The 22,598-nt window shown below is 26.1% G+C and overlaps 2 protein-coding genes across 2 annotated transcripts; one reads left to right on the top strand and one right to left on the bottom strand.

The window, feature by feature from the left end:
• The first annotated feature begins 1,460 nt into the window (after positions 1-1,460).
• Positions 1,461-2,077, top strand: LOC124924227 (PLAT domain-containing protein 3-like). The gene is made up of 2 exons (XM_047464291.1): positions 1,461-1,541; positions 1,622-2,077. Exons 1-2 carry the CDS (start codon positions 1,461-1,463, stop codon positions 2,075-2,077), a joined length of 537 nt encoding a protein of 178 aa, XP_047320247.1.
• A 3,485-nt stretch (positions 2,078-5,562) lies between these two features.
• On the bottom strand, positions 5,563-11,935 carry LOC124924226 (TPR repeat-containing thioredoxin TTL4-like). The gene is made up of 8 exons (XM_047464290.1): positions 11,185-11,935; positions 10,053-10,455; positions 8,544-8,739; positions 8,301-8,473; positions 7,899-8,232; positions 6,016-6,241; positions 5,837-5,940; positions 5,563-5,762 (listed from the first exon to the last, which is right to left on the bottom strand). The coding sequence occupies exons 1-8, from the start codon at positions 11,762-11,764 to the stop codon at positions 5,610-5,612; spliced, it is 2,169 nt and encodes a 722-aa protein (XP_047320246.1). The 5' UTR covers positions 11,765-11,935; the 3' UTR covers positions 5,563-5,609.
• Between the last annotated feature and the right edge of the window lie 10,663 nt (positions 11,936-22,598).

Raw genomic sequence — 22,598 nt, 5'->3', positions numbered from 1 at the left:
ACAAATCAAATTCTCAATGATTATGCTCATAACAATGTAGGTATTAATGAAATAATAATAATAATAATAATATAAGCATGAATGAACTTTATAAGTCAAATGGATTTGAACACGAGTTAACACGATTGAACTTGTAAACACGAGATAACAAGACATGAATTAACATGTGGGTCATAATATATTGAGTGGGTTAAGGCACGTCATGACACGTATGAAACATGCCTCGATCCGGCATGATACGATTGAGATGACATGATGACCAGTTCTAGTCAATACAATGACGCACAAATTTGAGCACGAGTTAACACGCCACAAATAAACCTATGACACTAGTTATTAAACAACAAAATTCATCATCGGTATCATCAACAGAAATTCATCACAAAAATTAATTTGATCTCAAACAAAGAATTAATCTGTCATTACTTTATTTAGGTATATTAAATAAAACAAAATTAGAATATTTTCACATTTTAACAAATAATTTGAGTGATTTAATAGATTAGAGTGTGCATATTTTTGTTTTGAAGTGGAGAAGGATTTGAAAGAATCTTATGATTTGTTGGACGATTTTCATGTGTTGAATGACGATGCGTTCCTTAAGCTAAAGATTCTCAACGGTTGTTTCATACATGAGGTCATGAGGACGACAAATCAAATTCTCAATGATTACGCTCATAACAATGTAGGTATTAATGAAATAATAATAATAAAAATAATAATATAAGCATGAATGAACTCAATAAGTCAAATGGATTTGACACGAGTTAACACGATTGAACTTGTAAACACGAGATATAACAAGACATGAATTAACATGTGGGTCATAATATATTGAGTGAGTTAAGGCACGTCATGACACGTATGGAACATGTCTCGATCCGACATGATACGATTGAGATGACATGATGACCAGTTCTAGTCAACACAACATGACACACAAATTTGAGCACGAGTTAACACGCCACGAATAAACCTATTAACACTAGTTATTAAACAACAAAATTCATTATCGGTATCATCAACAAGAATTCATCACAAAAATTAATTTGATCTCAAACAAAGCAAGCATTAACCTGTTGTTACTTTATTTAGGTATATTAAATAAAACAAAATAGAATATTTTCACATTTTAACAAATAATTTGAGTGATATTTAATAGATTAGTTATCTAAAATTAGAGAAAGTAACCACTTGTAACAAAAATCAAAACATTAGCCAGATTAGATTTAATAGATTAGTTATCTAAAATTAGAGAAAGTAACCACTTGTAGCAAAATCAAAACATTAGCCAGATTAATCGGTTATTCCAAACAAGACTGATCCAACCTGTTCTTTTAATAATAATAAAAAAATAGTAAAGCACGTTATATAGAATAAAACCAATCATACATACATTTGAGTACAAGATAACAAGATAGAAGAGAGAACATAAGAGAAGGAAAATGTCAAGATCAAGAATGGCAATATCATCATATGATCAATTCTTCATCTTCTTCCTCTTATTTGTTTCTGCTGTTACAACCGCAATAGCTAAATCTGTAAGTTTAGATTATTTACATCTTATTTAATTTTCGTGTTATAAGCATGACGCTCTAACTCTGATGGATCAATCATTCAGGATGATTGCGTATATACTCTATATGTGAAAACCGGGTCCATTCTAAAAGGGGGAACCGATTCAAAAATCAGCGTTACTCTCTACGACAAAAAGGAAAGTAGGATTCAAATAAACAATATCAAGAAATGGGGCGGGTTAATGGGTACACATTTCAATTACTTCGAAAGAAGCAATCTTGACATATTTAGTGGAAGAGGTAATTGTCTTGAGAATCCTATCTGTGCCATGAACTTAACATCTGACGGGTCGGGTCATCACCATGGATGGTATTCAAAATATGTTCATGTAACCTCTACCGGGCCACACAAGGGCTGCGAGCAGCAGTTATTCACGGTGGAGCAATGGTTGTCGAAGGATACTCCTCCTTACGAGCTCTCCACGTTACGAAACTCTTGTGAATCTGATGATAGGGTTCGGGTAAACGAGGGTAAAGATGTAATTTCTTCGGCAATGTAAGAGGTTGAATGAATTATCCTACCACTTTTTCATAGTTATAATGGTTTAATACCATTATAAAGTTATTTTTCTTTGAAATAATACTATTTATCTCGCATTGAGATTATTTCGAAATGAGTATTTGTGTTTGTGGTGATATGTTCTAGTTGATTTGGCATGAATAAATCATGATTGCTTGTGGGGTATACAATAATTTCATTTTGAATAAATTCAAAGTGGTGCTAATGAAAACAACATGAGATCCTCGTCCTCAAAGTTTTGCTCGGTAGAGGAAGTTATCGTTTGAAGAAAGTACTTCTCACAATATGTTGTTATCCTTAATGGTTAATAAATGGGTGTTTTTGTTCGAACGATAATGATATGCAATTGAGAGATATGAATATTCAATGTGGGACATTGTTATTATCTTTTCGATATAGTTGTTTGATTATGTTTTGTTGGGAGAAATTATATGAGTTTAGAGTTTCCACTAAGATCTCTGAGATTTTAACTAATGATAAATATATGTGTACAAGATTTATCTTTGTTAGTCGATATCGTTTGTGTCTAAGGGAGCTGGAGACATCTCTCATCATCTTTTATATTGTAAGGGTGTTACTAGTATTTTGAGTCTTCTTTGGAGCACTAGTGGTAACATTGGGTTATACCGGGAATCATTGGTACGTGTTGGGAAACATTAATTGAGGCGACTATGTAGGGGCTCGGGAATCAAACCCAATTGATAATGATGAATAAGATGTTTGTTTTTGTAAATAAATTGAATAATTAAGCATATGTATCCAACACATTAAATAATAGTGATGTGAATAAACTTTGTACTATTAAACTCAACATAACAGTTAACGAAAAATTAAACTCTAAAGAATGAATAAGCTGGATCAAAAGAATATATTTATATTTGGGCTAGTTTAGTAGTATTCTTTTTCTCTAAAAATATATATTTTATTGGTCTTTATTTTTCATTTAAATAATTATGTTTAAATGATAATATTTATTTTGTTTGTTAAAAAAGTATAACGATGTAGAAAATATTAATAGTATAGTATACAATGTGATAGTTTAAATGTTAAAATATCACTTAAAAAATCAAATAATTTGTAATTAATAAATATAAAAGATTAAAAAATACATATTGATAATATTTGTAATATATGAGAAAACTCACGCCCCTTCTTTAATAGGGGTGTTCAACTGGTCGGCCGGTTAAACAGTTCCAGTTAAGTCTGGATTTACCTCTTATTTTACCAACCGATTAATCGGCCAATATTAGTATCGGTTTTACTGGTTTTGGTTTTACTAGTTTTAGTTTTACTGGTTCTGATTTTACTGGTTTTGGTCAGTACCGATCGGTTAACCGGTTAAATCAGTTAACCGATAATTTAATTTTTTAAATTAAGTATTAAATTTATTAAATGATTTTTTTTTTTTCAAAATTCATGTTTGTGCCATACTTTTATGATATTCTCTATTTTTATCTATTATGTTATAATATATTATAATACTATTATAATATAATATATTAGTGTACGTAACAATATAATATATTTCAAATGTCTCCATTTTTATACTAATAGTCATATAAATTAGATTTTTTTTAAAACAATTCTATAGAAATTATAATTTAAATTTTAAAAATAACTAATATATATGATTAAATATTATTTATAATATATTTAATATTTAAAAAAAATAACTAATATAAATATATGATTAAATTATTACCGGTTTATCGGTTAAACTGCTAAAAAATTAATTTAACCGAAAACCGAACCATTTTTTACGGTTAAGCGGAACCGTTAGAACCGGTTAACCAATAAACTGGTAAGCTATCGATTCGGTTGGGTTATCGATTTTTCGATTTTTTTTACCACCCTATGCTTTATCATGAGTCCAAAGTCCTATTAAACTGAATTGTGGTTTAAATGTCATAGGAATTTTTAGTTTTTGGTATAAAAAAATACAAACTTAATCACTTACCCTACCTATTAATCAAATATAGAACCCTTTAAAGAAATTAAAGTCATGGGTGTGAAGACTAACTTAACATTAATTTTATTTTGTTAATTTTTATATTTGTCCATACTTCTCTAGAAACATTAATTATATATATAATTTGTTCGTGATAACCATGATTTGATATCTTAATTCCTCCTAAGCATATATTTATTTAATAATATTTATAGTTATAATTGTCACCCACAATCACCACTATGCCAGTTAAGATTTTGATGATTCACAAAATAATAGGTTTTACTTATTCAAGATGTATGAAATATTCTTTGCTCAATATTGTTCCATTATTAAAAATCGAAATTGGATACTATTTCATGATTCTATTAGAGGGAGTATTATAATTTTTTTTAAATAAGTTTTTTTTAATTAAAAAAGAATTAGCATGACACCTCACCGTCATGGTCACCTCACAGTCATGGTCCCCGCTTAAACACAAAGCGTTTTCATATAAAATTGAACCTTTGACCTTTTTTTTCTATTCAACCGACTCTTACCATATTTTTGGTGAGGTTTCTTTTAAGTAAGCTATATCATACAAACTATTTAAAATTTCAAATTTACTACTCTATTTAAATATTTTTAAAACATATTTGAAGTAAATGGTTTGAAATTGTATTTTTAAAATAGACTAACTAGTCTATTTTAGATATTCTTAAACTAATTATATTTTTTAGATTTCAATTATATGATATTACATAAATAAACTTAATTTATATTTACAAATTCAAAAAATAAAATTATTCAAATAAATAAATTCATATAATTAATTTAATAATAAAATATTATTGTGTTATTTGTTTATTATTGTTTTTTAAATTAATTTCATAATATTATATTAAATTAATATTATTTTAAAGTGAACTCTTACTATTTGAACGCAATTAATTATTATTTTAAATAAAATTCTCGATTTTAGATGATTTAGTGACTTAATAATTCCAAAATCTCATATTTCACTTAACATTTTATTAAATCAAAATTTGATACTATTACATAATTCCTTTGGTATAAGTTCTTAACTTGTAATAATAATCCTCTAATAATATTTTTTTTGGAAAATAAGTTATGCCTACCTTAAGCAACATTTCTTCATGATATTTTGTCACTGTTAGTATTTGATATTAAAAGTGTCATTGAAAGTTTTTCAATTTAAAATGTGCCATTTATTATTATTATCATTTATCAATTTGTATGATTGTGATAAGGACAATTTTTGCTATCATATATATTTTTTAAATACATTTATTTTTTCTCACTTTAGCAAAAAAAAAAAAAAAATTATAAAAACTCATACTTTTGATGTAGGATGGATCACAATGATAATGATGGTCCACAATTTGATATGAGAAACTAAAAGAATATTTGAAAATAAGATTTGACCTCAAGATTGATATTTACTTCAATCTTTCAATTTTGAGATTGATAATAATATACAAACCTTGTCCTTACCAAACCACATCTAGACACAATATCATTTAAGGGTTGAGGGGATTGAAATGTGCAAATTAATAATTTGATTTCATGTAACATGAAATTTGATTGAGCTGTCAAGCAAATCAAGGTTGTGGGTGGAAATATCTTTAGTCCTCGAACCGTTTTTGTATATCTTTACTGTTGGCAACGACTTAATACCCTCTGATTTCTCCAACGACGGGATTTCTTCCATCTCGACCTAAAAAATTTCACGCTTAATTTTAGTAACTTCAACCAAAAATATTTATGAGATTAAAAAACTTATATAGTTACCTTATAAAAATTGACCCTTTGATATTTTCTGCTTAGTTGATCCATAAATTGTAATGTTTCTTTGACGTTTTGACCCTTGTTACAAAATAGTACTACCGATGTGCCTAAATCGTGTGCAAGTATGATTGTTAGTGTTTGTTGTTGAATCTCATCGGTTTAAAGGATGAATAAATACGTACCTTGTAAGACGTATTCTCTGAATTGATCTTTATCTGTAACCGAAAGAACAATAGTACCATCATCAACTACTAGTGTGGCATCGTTTAGAGTTGAGTTGTCGTCTTTTTCTTTGGCTTGTTGAGCTTGTCGCTCTACCTCCTTCAAACCACTTGATATTTCCAAGTCATCTGGTGTTTCTTTGGACATTATTCTATAGTCTTGCAAACATGCTTCCCATTTTTCCAACTACAAATATAAATATAATAATATTTTAATTATCAATTTAGATAAATAATTAAAACTTAGTATAGATATTTAAAATCAACTATGCTATAGAAAGTTTAATATTTAAAATCAACTATCCTTAATGAACTTGAATTAAAAACTAGTTTTTGTTTCATCAATTTTCATACACTTCTTTTGCAGCTTCAATTTAGAAAGTGACTTAAATTCCTATTTTTTTAAAAGTTAACTTCCATTTTCTTTAAAAGAAAATTAAGATTTATTTTTTGAGAAAATTAACATGACCCTTAATAATAATAAGACTCCCTACTTTAATAAAAAGATTCTCATTAAGAATAATAGTATCTCAAAACCTAATATAATAGTGTCATTGATAGACCATCACCCATCTTTATTTGCATATTTTTTAAATTTGATTTTATTATTCAATCACATTTTTTTTAAATCAATTTATTACTTATTATAATATATTGTAAGTTATCCTATTCTTATTCTAGATAAAACAAAAATGTCTTTCTAAATATTCTATCATATTTATTTTATACTAAAATTTTAAAAGTAATATATTTAGGGACAAATTTACAAATTAGAGTTAAAATGAGCTTGAAAAAAAATTAGAGTGTAGTTAAAGAAAAAAAATAAGGTGAATATTTAATGGATAGTAAATTAGATTGAAAAAATAGAGAATTAGATAATCATGTCATCTTTCTATATTAAAATTATTATTATTTTTGAACTTCCATCCAGGTGTTTATCGGTTTTTGAGTTATTTAAGTTTCTCGATTCGAGTTCTTAAAATTTGATTTTTTTTAGTCAAATTAAAAACCGAACCAAATTCGAAAAATTCTAACAAATTTAATTTCTGGTTCAAATTCGATTTTTTAATATATTATATAATATATTATATATAATTATTTAATTACATGTAAAAATTATATAATATATATAGTTAAAAATGAATTCGGTTTTCGAATTGAAATTTAACTCGAAAATCAAATAAAAAATCATTTGAATTCGATTTGGTTTAAAATTTAATTCAAAAATTAAAAATAAAATTTAATTTCGTCCGTAATTCAGTTTAGACCAAATATTTAAACCTATCAATGTAAATCATCTAAATATATGTGATAATATTAGAGATGATTTATGAATTAAATGGGCTTTACAAACAAACAAAATAATTTAGAAACTAAAATGAGAATGCAAAAATCATTTTCTAAAATAATTATTTGTCATATAAGATTTCATACTTTGTTTCATGAGTAGTGACAGAGACAATAAAATTAGTAACGAAAACCAACTTCGTAACATAGTCGGAGAGAAATAAAAAATTCATACAAAAAACTAATAAATTAAAAAAAATGGTCATGTCAGAAAATGTTCAGAAAAATGGGCATATTCGAGAAAATGTCAACAAAAATGTCCCGAAATAAAAATGTTCCGAACATGTTTAGAGAAAAAAATTTCTAAACATAGCCATGTTCAAGACAGATTTTTCTCATGGTCATTTTCCTGAACATAACTTTTTATTTTTTTTCAATTTATTATGATATTTTTAAACATGATTTTCTTTTTTATTTCTCATTCAATTCTTGACCTTATGCATAAATTATTTATCTTGTTTTATATATGTGCAAGAATAAAATAGAGTAGAGTGTACCTTGGAATTGCATTCAGCTCTTCTTAATCTAGCTTTCCTGTAAGAAGGGCGTAAGTTTAAAGCAGCAGTGAAATCATCAATCGCCTTTTCAATCTGCCCTAACTTCAATCGACAAATCCCCCGATTACAAAGCAAAACCGAGTTATAACGATCATGATCAAGTCCTTCTCCATAAGCATCACAAGCATCTGAATATCTCTGATCTCGAAACAACTCATTCCCTCTGGATCTAGCCATAGCCACCGACTTCGTCTTATTCACCACAACACTAACCTCCTTATTCATCGAATCGAGTTTCAATGCTCTCATAGCAATCGCAACAGCATCATCAAATCTAAATACAACAGAATATCAATTCCAATTTCAAATAAGTTTTCAAAATCATTTATATAATAAGAGAACCTGCCAGCGGTTAAATCAATCTGTGCACGAATGATTAACAGGTTTGCATAAGCGATAGGACCGAAGAATTTCGTACAATCATCTATGGTGAAATCTGGTGCATTAAGCATTGCTTTATCTGCTTCATCGTGTTTGTGAAGCTTTAACAATGCTTCCGCTTGTAGTGCGAAGATCTGTATGAAACGGAATTGGTGTTAGTAGAAGAAAACATAGAGAATTAAGAAGTAGATCTGGAATTTGAACCTGTTGAGCTGAATCGGCGCCGGAAGATATGGCGAGAATGGATTCTTTTAAGAGAGTGTTCCAATCTCTGTGTTTCTTTGCTTCTGTGCATTTGTTGAGATGAGATTGAAGCTTTTTGGCTTTTTGAAATACGTCTGGATCGGAATCGCCGCCGGCGTGTTTATAGTGATATATTGTCTTCTCTACTTCTCCTAACCTGAAATCTTACCATTATGATCCTATTCAAATAATGAATGAAGAAAATGCGAACCGAAAGCGAGAAAAATATTCGGGACATTCCCGAATATGGTAATGTTTATAACAAAAATCTCTCAAACAACATGAATATGACCATTTCTTTCTCATTCACATTTTTTGGGCCACTAAAATTCGTAATCTTGTTTTCGTTATAACTTTGTTGACAAACTTATTTCTCTAATGAATATATAATGTTATATTTTAACAACAATGTTATATAGTAATTTATATGATTTTTATACTTAATTTTATTTAATTAATTATGTTAAAATAAGTTTAAAAAATATGTCAAAGTTAAAATAAGTTTAAGAAAGATGTAAAAGTTGAATTATTGAATATATTATTATGTATAAGAAATTGAATCAATATATTTACATAATAAGAAAGAACAAAAATTTATTCAAGAAATTGACAACAACTCACTTTTCTGTATATTTTGATTTCTAACATGATATTTTCATTATATTGTAAGAATATTTGGGATTTCTTATGAGCTAATTTGGGATTTTGGACATATATTTTCAAATTTCACAATTTTAGACTTCGTTAAAATTATATCATACGAGATTTTGGCTTAATAGTTTTATATTGACATTTATAAATAAATAAATAAATAAAAAATCAATGTCACTAATTTAACTATCGAAATTCCGAGATAATGATTCTATGAAATTCGATAGTCAAAATTCTCGATTAGTTGAAATTCGGTAGTTAAATTAGTAACATTAATCTTTTATTTATTTGTTTATAAATGACACGTAAATAATAAGTTAATTAATTACGTTTGAAATTATTGAGACAAAAATTCATTTAGTATAATTTTAACAATAGAAGAGATCTAAGTCTGAATTGACCCAATAATGAGTCTATATTATATTTATTAGATATCGAGTAATTACTTAAACTCAGATTATCTGGAATTTGATGTAAAATTTTGATCCCAATACAAGTTTATTCAAAAAATGGACTAAACCCACCTTCTTTATATTTTGATTTCTTACCCAAGTGGTTGGATATTTTCATTTCCAAATAATTATATATGACACACTTAATGAAACTCAATATTTATAGAATGTGACCAAAAATTATATGCTGGTGTTATCTTTTTGGGATTAGGACTATTTGGTGTTATTTTTTGTTTTAAGATTTATATATTGCATAAAAAAGTTAGAGATATAACTAGTTATTTAACTATTGTAGTGTTATTTTTTTTCATTTGAACAATCAAATAAAGTTTTTTTTTTTAAATTGGTTAAATGAGAATTAACTTACCTTAGATAGAGAGTTGACAAACGATTATGAGCTCTTTGATATGAAGGTTCAATACGAATGGCCTCTCGACACTCAAACACAGCCTCAAGAAGACTTCCCATAGCCGTTAGCGCAGCGCTTTTATTACTCCTATAAGACGCCTTTGTCGGATCAATAGAAATTGCTGCATCGTATAAAGCCAAAGCCTCTGCGAATCTCCCGTTCTTGTAATCCTCATTCCCAAGTATCTTTAAGTGTTCCGGGTCTGCTCTAGTAGACAATGCTCGACAAAATGAAACACCACCTCTTGTCGGTTTTTGTAATTTCTCCTCTTTATCGTTATTTTTTGTTGTTACCACATTTCCTGGGATTGCATTCGGGTATTTCTCGTTTTGGGTCTTTAAAGGAGTATTATTAGTTGTACCTGAATTTTAAAAAAAAATTTGTGAAACTTGTTACTACTTAATAAAACACAAAAACTAATGTTTTTAAATTAATGGAATTCCAAGATTTCACATTCAAATAATTACAATAAAAAAAACTAAGAGAAGAAAAAGGATTGATTAGTCAAAAGTAACAAAGTATTTGGTTATAGATTTTGATAATATTTAACTATTTATCTATATAAATAAATAATAAGATAACCTAATTCAAAAGCTTAAGTTAAATTAATAAATTTCTAAGAAGATTACAAATATAATTGAATCGATTTAAAACAATTGAGCTGGTTTGATATTAGGTTTTTTAGATATTTTTTTTTTATTATTATCTAAAACCTAATATTTTTTCTCACTTTTCATCTATTTCATCATTCTATTTATTCATTCAAATATCAAAATATCATTAAAATATACTCTTTCAACTTTCTATCTCATTTATTTGTAAGGTAGAATAGTCATTAAACTTGTAAAAATAATTTAAAAAATTAAATAAAATAAAGATTTTATTCAAAACCTAACAAAAATCACAAGTTCAAACAAGCTCATAAGGTACATGTATGGATTTGAATAAAAAAACTATTAACAAATTATTTGAAAACAATTTTCTTTTCTTTAAGTTTCTAATTCAAATTTGTGAATCATAAAAACAAACTCAAAACTAAAAAGTATTTCCTAAATAATAAAAATATTTATTTACTAAATACTTTACCAACTTTTTAACATTTCTAAATAATTAATTATTATTTTACCTGAATATACATCACCACCGCCAGCACTATTCCCGGCAGCCGGTTGCCGGAGATTTCCTAAATTACCCAACAACATAACATTTCCCGACGAGGCTCTAATTAGTTTTCCGACGCCATTACCTTTCCGATGATCAGCCAACATACTCTCAAGCTCGCCGGAGATTCCAATCGTCCCTTCCGGCACCTTTTTTCCGCTACCCGAATAACCTTGTACAGATCCAAGCACATTCGACTTCACCGGGACCGGCGCCGGCGAATTCTGACGGTTTTTCACCTTCTGTTTCGGCGACGAAGGGGCTGTTTTATGAGTTGGCCGTGGAATAATCCGATCCAATTGCTTGTTATCCTTTGTATCGTCGGAAAATGACGTCAGGTCGTCGGAATCGCGGCGACGTTTGGAGGTGGGAGCACTTAATGTACGGGCAATGTGGGCGGTTGCGGTCTGCGTTTTAACGGATGTTTTAAGACCGATATGACGGCGACCAAACATGGCGCCGAGAAGACCACAACCTAGTTTTTTGCCATGGGAGGAATCTTCTCCCATTTTTTCTCTCCTCTGTTTTTTTTTTCTTGAGAGAGAATTTTATATGTATAAAGAAGAAGAATGAATGAAAATATGAAATATAACAATTAACTTGTTTAGAAGAAGAAGAAAAGTCTAAAGATGAATCAAAGGAAATGCAGAGCACCCATGTTGATTAAAATATCATTAATTTCTCAATAGGATGAGAGAGAAATGGAAAGAAAAGGGGATTTGCTCATATGAACGAATGACAAGAGAAAATTGAACAAGAAATTTGAGAAATATTTTGTTTCATTTAATCTCTCTCTTCTCTCTTTTGACCTTTAGTGGATGTTTGTTGGAAGAGGGATAGAGAAAGTCATGCCGACCTCTACATATAGCTAAGGTCTAGTTTGATTACACTTATAAATGTAAATAAGTCTATAAATTGATATATTCTCTGAATTTTGCCCAAGTTCCACATCAAGTTAAATGATGAAGTGTATCCGCGATAATTAATCGCATTCCATCATCAAAACATAACTCAGTGTTCTAAAAAAAATTCATAAATAGTAACTTTAACTTATAAAATATTATCATTGTTATGTATAAATAAAATTAAACATATTTTATTATTTAATAAATGAATGGTATAATTTATAACAAATAAAAATATAAACTATAATAATTAAGTGTATCAAAAACATTATAAACCTGGTTGATTTTCGGTTTTTTTAGGTTCTTAATTATTAAAATATTTTTCTATATTTAAATTTAATAAAAATTCAAGTAAATGATTATAAAATTTATTTTATAAAATTAGTAATTTAATGCTCATATAATATGATATCATAATGGACAAATCAAGATTAAGAAATTAGAGTTAGATGAGCTTGAAAAATATTTTTGAGTGCTTAAAGAAAATAAAAAATAAATTATTGATAAAACAAAAGAATTTAGTTTTACCCAATTTTTTAAAATTAAAAAAATAAATATTTAATTAAATTGAACTTTTACAAAAAAAAAAAAAAATAAATAAAAAAAAAAAAGAAGAAGAAGAAGTTAGGATTTACGTCACATTTGTTTATTTATATTTATTTTTGAGGTGGGGCTCCAGTCAACTGAATTCTAACATAAATTTAATATATAAAAAAATAAAGTATAAAAAAATTCCTAAAAAAACAAATATAGAACGAGCTCATAAATACATTTGTGATTCTAAAGAAAATCCCATAAACTCATTTGAAAGCTTATTTAAGTATTTAACCGAATAAGCTTTCAAGAAGCTGAATTCAAATTAGCCCTACTAACTATATCATATTTCAATTATTTGACCAAATTAATAAATGAACTTATTTTTCAACAACAACAAATGAAGTCATATCTGTTTTTATAAAATATATTTAAATTATGTGTAGTTTACAATTTGAAAAGAAAAATCATAAAAAAATTATTTTTTCAAAACTTAGAGTTATTGCATTTTATAATTAAAATAACTAACGTAATATCCCCGCATTTTAAAGATAAATAAGATATATATAATATGAATATACATGTTTGTTAACATGTTAGAATGATTTCCAAGTAACTATAACAATGTTTTAGTCATGCTTGATCAAACTGAAGTTTTTAAAAATTAAGCTTAAAACATGATTTTTTATAATTTTGTGTCTTGGTTTTAATATGGATTTTTTGATCTAATTAGTTGTTATACATGTTTGTTAACATGTTAGAATGATTTTCAAGCAACTTTAACATCGATTTGATCAAATTGTGTTTTTGAAATTTTTGGATTTTGATTCAATCTTCAAAAATCATTTTAATGTTTGAATGATGTTCTTGTTTTGGTTGAGTTGAACTATATTCATCATTTCAAATCTAATGAAACAAAAATCAGGCCTTGAAATGACCTAATTTGAGAACCCCAAAATTTGACCTAGAAATGGTGTTTTGAAATTGATCTTTACAAAGATCTTGAAATCGTGATTTATGTTAGAGTTTTTGTTCTTCATGATCATATGAACTAATTGTGGCTTCGATTCAATGATTTAAATAAAAAATTATGGACTTCTGAAATCTCTACCAAAATAAGAACAACTCGGTCCTAAGGTTTTAGCATAGGATCGATAATCCTCGGTCTTGTTCTTAAGCCGCGACCAAGAAAACTTAGCCACGATCGTCAGTGTTCTTCAAGTCCGACCGAGGACTAGGACCGATGTTCTTCAGCTTCAACCGGAGATTAGGACTAGTGTTCCCGAGGAAGGACTGAGTCTTCCCCTTAGCCTAGGACTATTTTTTCGAACCTAGGACAGGTAAACCTGACCAAGTTTTTTAACTTAGGACCGAGCCCTTGGACCGATGTTTTTGACCTAGGACCGAACACCCCCTTTATCCTAGGATCGAGCCCTCTCTTAGCCTAAGACTAATAAACATAAGCTTAAACCTAAACCTAGGATCGAGGACCAGGACCGACGAACTTGAACCAGGACCGAGCCTCCCAAGTCTAGGACCGAGCAAATAGAGTTCGGGACTGAGCCTCCATAGCCTAGGACCAAGCCCTCCAGTCCCTTGACTCATGCAACCGAGCCCTAATCCGGACCATTCGGTCTTGACCGTGCCCGACCGAGCCTAGATCATCCAAACTGAACCCAGACCCTAGGACTCGGGTATTAAGGCCTATTTGGTTCCACTTTTCAAAATTCAAAATATATTTGTAACTTTGGAACCCGAATCTATTTTCAAATAATCTCAAAAGGTAAAAAAAATGATATTTTAATATTTTCGAGATACTTCCTAATCCAATGTTTTGGTTAAGGTCATGTTTGGAATTTATTTTTAAATTCTAACACATTTTATGATATTTTTCAGGTTTTTACTTATATATATATCAACGCAATTGTAAGTATGCCCTTCTAAATAATTTTGTACAATTATTTATGCAACATAAGTCTATCATTGATTAAGACCCCTACTAATTGAAGAAAATAAATGCTATAAAGAAAGTTTTAATAGCTAGAGTATTTTTATAAATAAAAAGATGTCTTTTGATGAGCGTACAGGACATAGCACGAAAGTCTTTTCTTGAGCGTAACCGGAACACGAACCCCTTTTTTCATAAATTCGGATATAAATACGTTTGTACACATATTATTTTATTGATTTCCATAAAATCGTGTGGCGACTCTGATTTTCAAATAAATAATATTTTAAATTAGTTATGTTTAATTAATTTAAACTGAGTTCTGGCTAAATTGTTATTTAGCCATCAGATTATTAAGATTTGAATAAATGATTAATTACTTTTATATAATTAATTTATTACTGTTACAGGTATTATCAAAATCTTTTAAAAATTAAATATTTTATTTTAAAAGATGTTTGACACGCAAACCGAGGTTGAAACGAATCAAATATCGAGTCATCCCACGATGTGCCCCTGTATTGACACGCGTCCACGACGCATGTTAAGCTACGAACCTAGAGGGGAGACGATCTCGTCGGGAGTTACAAAGCTACAACTACATTTTTAATATAAAAAATATTATTTATTATTTTGTGTAAAATATAAAATGTAGATGAATAATCAAAAAGATTAATTTATTTTTAACTACTTTTTTTAGTATAAAAAGTATTACTTACTTGTCAAATAAAAATTGTAGACAAATAATGAAAAATAATAATTTATTTTTATTTAAATATATCACAACTTAAGTTTTAAATAAATTGTTATATATATATAATATAATTTTAAAAAATAGTCCATATATATAATATAATAATATAAAAATAATTAATACAAATAAAATTATTTATATAATATATATATATATATATATATATTAAAAAAATTCTATAAAAGAACATTTATTATGGTTAATAATTCATTTTTTAGTTAAAGATTGAAATGAAAAAAATATAAACTTTTTTTTATATAATTTTAGAAAATGGTGTAGATTTATATATATTCTATTAATGAACGCTTATTATTCTAATATAATTAAATTAAATTATTATTTTTAAAATTTATTAAGTTGTTAATATTGATTATATATTTTATTTATTAATTAGAGAGATAAATTAAAGAAGGAATATAAAAAGTCATATTCTTTTTTTATTTAAATTGACTCACGGTTTGATCCATACGGGTCGTACTCATTTACTCTCACGCTAAGATCCAAATTAATCACGTTAATCACGTATTTCGATCTGACAATCTAATTTTAAGCATTATTATATATATTTATATATATATATATATATATATATATATATATATATATATATATATTCTATAGCAGAACACTTATTATGTTAATACTGTGATCTCACTTTGGTTAATCAAATATTTGATTCATATATTTTAATCACTTTCAATTGATATCGATCTATTATTGCTCGGCAAACCACATCTCAATCACACTTGGTTAAAGGGTTGTACTTGTTTTGTTAGGTTGTAAGTTCAAAACATACCTATAGCATTTTTAATTTTATTTTTAACCGTTTTAAGTTTATGGGTGGGTCAACCCACAATCTGATCCAAGTATCCATTTACTCTCATATATATTCAAATTAACCACAACTTTCGACATGACAATCCGGACACTTTTAAATTAAGCATCATTATATATATATGAATTAGTTAGTTAAAAAGTTGAACTTATATGGTTAAAATCTCTCACGTTCATCAAATTTCATCAAATTTGGTATTGAATTTGAAATATAAAGTCTTATAGCTTAGTTAGTTAAAGGGTTGTACTTATTTTGTTAGGTTGCAAGTTCAAAACATATCGATAGCATTTTTTATTTTATTTTTAACCGTTTTAAGTTTATGGGCGGGTCAACCCACAATCTGACCCAAGTATCCATTTACTCTCATGTATATATCCAAATTAACCACAACTCTAGACCCAGCAATCCGGACACTTTTGAAATTAAGCATCATTATATATATATAGATACCTTTCATTTAGTTTGCTCCAATTTAGTTTGAATGATGTTAAATATATTGCATAAAAAGCCATTAAGTTTACTTAAACAAGTGATGAAATAAATGAAATCTCTAATCTAAAAATTAATAAGGAATTAGTGTCTCTACTCTCCAGTAACAATTCATCTTCAAGTAACGTCTCAATCTAATCAACCATCTCATAAAATGTTATTTTCTAATGTCACAATGTATTGATGTATTGAGGTGGGTATACAATGCGGTATACTCTACCAAAATTTTGTTAGGTTGCAAGTTCGAAACATACATATAACATTTTTAATTTTATTTATAACCGTTTTAAATTTATGAGCGGGTCAATCCACAATCTGACCCAAGTATCCATTACTCTCACATATATATTCAAATTAATCAAAACTCTCGACCTAACAATCCGGACACTTTAAAATTAAACATCATATTATATTATATTATATTATATATATATATATATTTATATTATATATATATATATATATATATATATATATATATATATATATATATATATATAAGTGAAACAAACATTATATGTGATCATGATTAAAAAAAATATTTATATGCCAAATTAAAAATAAAAAATAAAAAAAAATAGATGTGTGATCATAATTTAAAAAATAATATTGTGGGTAATGATGTAAAAAACAATCTTATCAAAAAACTGATAAATTTGTAGTAAATTTTAATAATTGAATTGTATTTTTTCATATAATAGTAAAAGTATGAGTTTCAAAATTGACATATTTTTTATAAATGGATATTTTCATGTATGTTTTGTCCTATTTCATATTATATTATATGTGTTGGCTTTGATGAGTAAAAAAATTAGAATTGACTAACTTGTAACAATATTGGGAAGCCGGTTGTTGAAAGTCACAATTTTTAAATGTGCACTAAAGAATGGATTAAGTAAATATACTTCATACTAAGATATCAATATATATAAATATATATATATATATATATATATATATATATATATATATATATATATATATATATATATATATATATATATATATATATATATATATATATATATAATGCTGTCTTACAAATGGGTGACTTAGTCTTTTAAGAGGCTTTAAAGCATTTTATCTACTCTAATGAGTCAAAATAAATATAAAAATTAATATCATTTTTTTTATAAGAAATTAATTTTCATTAAATAAAATATGAAGTTGCAAATAAAACATTAATTTACAAATAATAAGAAATAACTTAGGTTAAATAATACATATTTGCAAATATTAAAATTTAATTAATATCGTCCAACAATTATGCAATTTATTTAAGCTAAGGAATCTCTACCTAAAATTATGAACGACAATAAAATTACTAACACGATTGAAGAAGAGTATAATAAGTATGTCACCTACAAAAGATTAAAAGTACTATTCAATACAAATTCAAATATGTGGTGGAAAAAGAAAAAACACTCCTATTCTAAAAATCCTCTTATATGATAACTTTATGATTATTTAAATAATCAAAATAAAAAATATCATATTTTCTTTTTTAATGAGTTATCTAATTTAATTACTTTACTAAAATAATTTTATTTTAAATTATTATTTATTATTTTATCATTATATATTAATATTTTTAATTTTTTTATAAAAAAATCATTAATTCCGCAAAATCATCACACATATCATTTTTTAACTGATTTTTTTTAATAAATCTAATTTTAACCAGGCCCAAATTAGAATACTCACACTTATAAAATTACTATTTTATAATATACATATTTAATAGTTTAACTAAATTATATTTTAAATAATAATATAATTTTAAAATTTTATTTTATTTTTAAATTATTAATAATTTTATTTTATTTTTAAATTATTAATAATTTTAATTATATCTATAATCATTAAAATCAATAATAATTTCTAATATAATATTTTTATACATTAATTTTATTTTAAAACTTTTAATAAGATTTATAGATTCTAATAATGTCCACTATTATGGAGATAGATCCAACTACTTGTCATCATAATCCAAATGTTCTAAACCCGAGCCAAGATTTAATTTTAAGTTTTGTGGGTAATTATTAATTTTCTCATTATATTTTGTACAAATTTTCAAATTAAAATTTAAAAATATAAAATTTAATTTATTATTTTTTAAGGAAGGATATTATTCTTAACTCATTATATTCATTTCAATTTAAGACATTTTATAGAGTAGTTAAATATATATATATATAAATATATATATATATAATTTTATTTTTAACTTTAAATATATGTATTTTTGTAACTTTTACAAAAAAAAAAAATAATTAATTTTATAGACACTCATTGTTACCCTGATTTATAATTTTTAATAATTCTGAGCAAACAAATTATTTCTAAAAATATTTCTATATAGACTTATTATGAAAGATTAAAATAATTAATTAATTTAGAAGTAGTGTCATATTTAGACAAATTAAATAAACCAAAACAAATAAATAAATTAGAATATATATATTTTTTTGGTATTAATGTTGGTCATTTTTCATGTAATTGTCTAAACGAAGATTTATCACACTTTTATTTCTTTATGTGCCGGTAAGTAGATGTGTTGTTCTTGAATAAATGTGGTCTCGTTTCTCCAATTATATGTCTACTTATTTATCGAAATATATTGTATGATACTTGTGAAACTTTTAGCTAGAGGAGCCATTTGGGCTGATTCATCTTAAATTAGAAATACACAAATAAGAGCAAATTTTTCAAAATATGAATTCACCATTCTTAGGTCCACAATCGGCATTGATGGTTTGAAAATGTTTCTTATGAAGTTTAAAACGAGTTGGAATGAGTTCGGGCATACCGTGTTAATGTTCTCATGATTTCTCAAAAAAAAAATCCAAGTTTTGGTTAAAAGATGATTTTCAGAAATGGTTCTTTGTTTATGTGGGATCTTAAGGCCTTTGATTGATTCTATAATTGTATAGAGGAGCAGTTGATCAAAATTTGATAAACATTGGTGTGATGGTTTGAAATATAGGTTGATTTGTTTTGATTTTCTTGCTTCTTGTCTACACTTAATTGTAGTGTGATTTGATACCGTTATAATGAAATGCTAATTGTATAATGGATGAATTGATGTTGTGTGTTTCATTTACCAAACTATGATATTGTTTGGTTTTGGTGTTGTGGCTATGTACTGTTGAATAGAGAGATCTGCTGTAAAGAAAAAAAAAATCATCCGGGGATTTGAACACAAAGCCCTCCCTACCATTACACCAATAAAACTAGTTTGTTTATCTTCTGTTCAGCTGTGTGTCCTTTGGAAAATAATGAAATTCAACCCAATGTTACGACTTGAACTCACAACAAGGCCCGGCCAGAGGAGGGCTCCCAATTTTCGGTGACACCAAATTTTTTAAATATTTAGTATATAATATTATCTCTATTATTAATTATATATTATAAAATATCTATTTTATCGTACAATATTATAATATTTTATATTTATTTCTTTATAATATGTAAATTTTTTCTTTCTAATATATTTTCCTCTCTCTCCATATTATATAATAATATATATTACTTATTTCTCTCTCTATTATATATAATATAATATTTTTTTTCTCTCCATATTATATCTAATATCATAATATATTAATTTTTTCTATAGTAAATATTTTATTATTTTTTATCTTTAATATTAGGCTCATTTATTTATTTATTTTTATTGTTGTCTTTTATATCACTAACCCTAATTATATTGTTTATATTTTAGTAGTTTTCTATCTTTAATAATTTAATTTTTTTTTATCATAAATCTATAATTGTGAAAATAATCTTTGAGGTTATATTTTAATGCTCTTAAATTAATTTTTTTTATTTGTTCTTATTCTTATTTTTATCTCCATAAAAAAAAAAAATTCAATAGCCTAAAAGACATCACATTCAAACGAGGATCCCTCAAGCTCCCAACATTAGTTGTTGACGACACAACCGAATAAATGACCAAATAAATGTTCCTAAACCTAAAGATGTGAAGTTGGATCAAAATATAAATTTGGATCAAGTTCGTTACAAAGTGCATAGGTATTGTAAGAAGAGTTGGAATGAATGGAGGGCGAATTTGATTCAGACATACTTTAGAATTCCATGGGCGATTTTGACGGTTATTGCTGCTATACTAATGTTTTTCTCTTTCGATTCTTCAGACCATTTATACGGTTTATCCTTATTATCATCCCCGTCAAGATAGTTCTTCTTCGCCGCCGCCTAATTCCTGATTGCCCGGTATGCATGTGAGTTTGATGGAGGATTTCGTGTTTAGTGTTATTTCAACATGGACATGAATATTGGTCTGAACTAGAGCTGGGTAATGAGTTGACACGATCCAACATGATATTTGTACGGAACGACACAATACGATATTATCTCACTCGGGTCTTGGGTTGACACGATATAAACACGAGACGACACGATTATGAGTTTATACGATTGAAACACGGTTACGAGTCGACACAGATACGACACAAGTATAAACACGACACGAGCACGAGTATACACACGAAACGACATAAACACAATTAGTCAAATGACCTAAGCTACCCACGTTAACATTCTCTAAACCTATTACATTTTTATTCAATTAATAAATTATTTAATTTTATAAATGTAATATTTATAATTAAAATTAAACACACTAAAATATAATATTAAAATAAAATATAAACTTAAATAATATAAATTAAAATAAAATATAAATAAATTATATGAATAAAATGTGAGTCTATTAATAAATTTACTTGGATATTATTTTATTAATTACTTATTAATTTTTTAATTATTTATAATTTCAATTATTATTAATACATTAAATAATAAATATATGATAATAATTTTAATTTTAATTTTAATAATATATATTTATAAATTTTACCCACCTTTTCCACTTTCTCTCCCATTTTTTTCTCAAACTATCCACTTTTATATTAACATTATTAAATGACCACGTCTCTCTAAATATATTTATATTTTAATTAAATTTATAAATTATTTAATATTATAAATGTAATATATATAATTAAAATTAAATATACTAAAATATTAAAATAAAATATAAATATTAAATAAATTATATGAATAAAAATTTAAGTCTCATAATAATTATCTCACATATTACTTTTATTAATTTACATATTATTTTTAAAATTTTAAATTATTTTAAAATTTTAATTATTATTAAAACATTCAAACAAAATATATAATAATAATTTAACTTTGATAATATAATAATATTTTATAAGTTTTACTAACAATATAACTTAATATATATAAATAAATAAATAATTAACATGAGTGTCAAGATGTTGACACGACAACAAAATCTAGTCAGAATAACACGAAACACGAATTTAAACACGAGTTAGGACGACACGAATAAACTCGTGAACACGAATAACACGACACGAGAGAGTCCGTGAATCATAATATTTTGAGTTAATCAAGACACAATATGACACACATAAGATTTAAACACGACACAACAAGACAATTGAGAGTCTAACACGACTTGCTCAAGTCGAATAAGAACGTTTATGTAAGATGCCCAGTTCTAGGAGAAACTATTGAGTCAAATAAACGTTTTAAGATGTCGACCTTTTTAGACGTTATAAAATTTATTTTAACATTTTTTTAATTATTGTTTTTTCAAAAATAATATAATATTTTTGTATAAAAAGACATTTATAATAACATTATAAATTAAAATAAAATATTTATTAACTATTTAAAATAAATTATTTATATTTTATATATTACTAGTATTTATTATATTTATAAAAAAAATTATATATATTATAGGAATAATTAATAGTTTAAAATATCAATACAAAAATATAATAATTAATAATTTAAAATTTTAATTTTATAA

Source organism: Impatiens glandulifera, chromosome 2, assembly GCF_907164915.1.
Source record: "Impatiens glandulifera chromosome 2, dImpGla2.1, whole genome shotgun sequence".
Classification (NCBI taxonomy): Eukaryota; Viridiplantae; Streptophyta; class Magnoliopsida; order Ericales; family Balsaminaceae; genus Impatiens; species Impatiens glandulifera.
Note: the sequence above shows the minus strand (reverse complement) of the source record. Positions and strands in the feature narration are given on the sequence as shown.

Coding starts and splice junctions, on each gene's coding strand:
- LOC124924226 (XM_047464290.1), bottom strand. CDS start 11,764: ATGGGAGAAGATTCCTCCCATGGCAAAAAACTAGGTTGTGGTCTTCTC. Junction 10,456..11,184: donor TTATTTAGAAATGTTAAAAA/GTTGGTAAAGTA, acceptor TTTAAAATTCAG/GTACAACTAATAATACTCCT. Junction 8,740..10,052: donor TTGTCAACTCTCTATCTAAG/GTAAGTTAATTC, acceptor GTAAGATTTCAG/GTTAGGAGAAGTAGAGAAGA.
- LOC124924227 (XM_047464291.1), top strand. CDS start 1,461: ATGGCAATATCATCATATGATCAATTCTTCATCTTCTTCCTCTTATTT. Junction 1,542..1,621: donor CAACCGCAATAGCTAAATCT/GTAAGTTTAGAT, acceptor TCAATCATTCAG/GATGATTGCGTATATACTCT.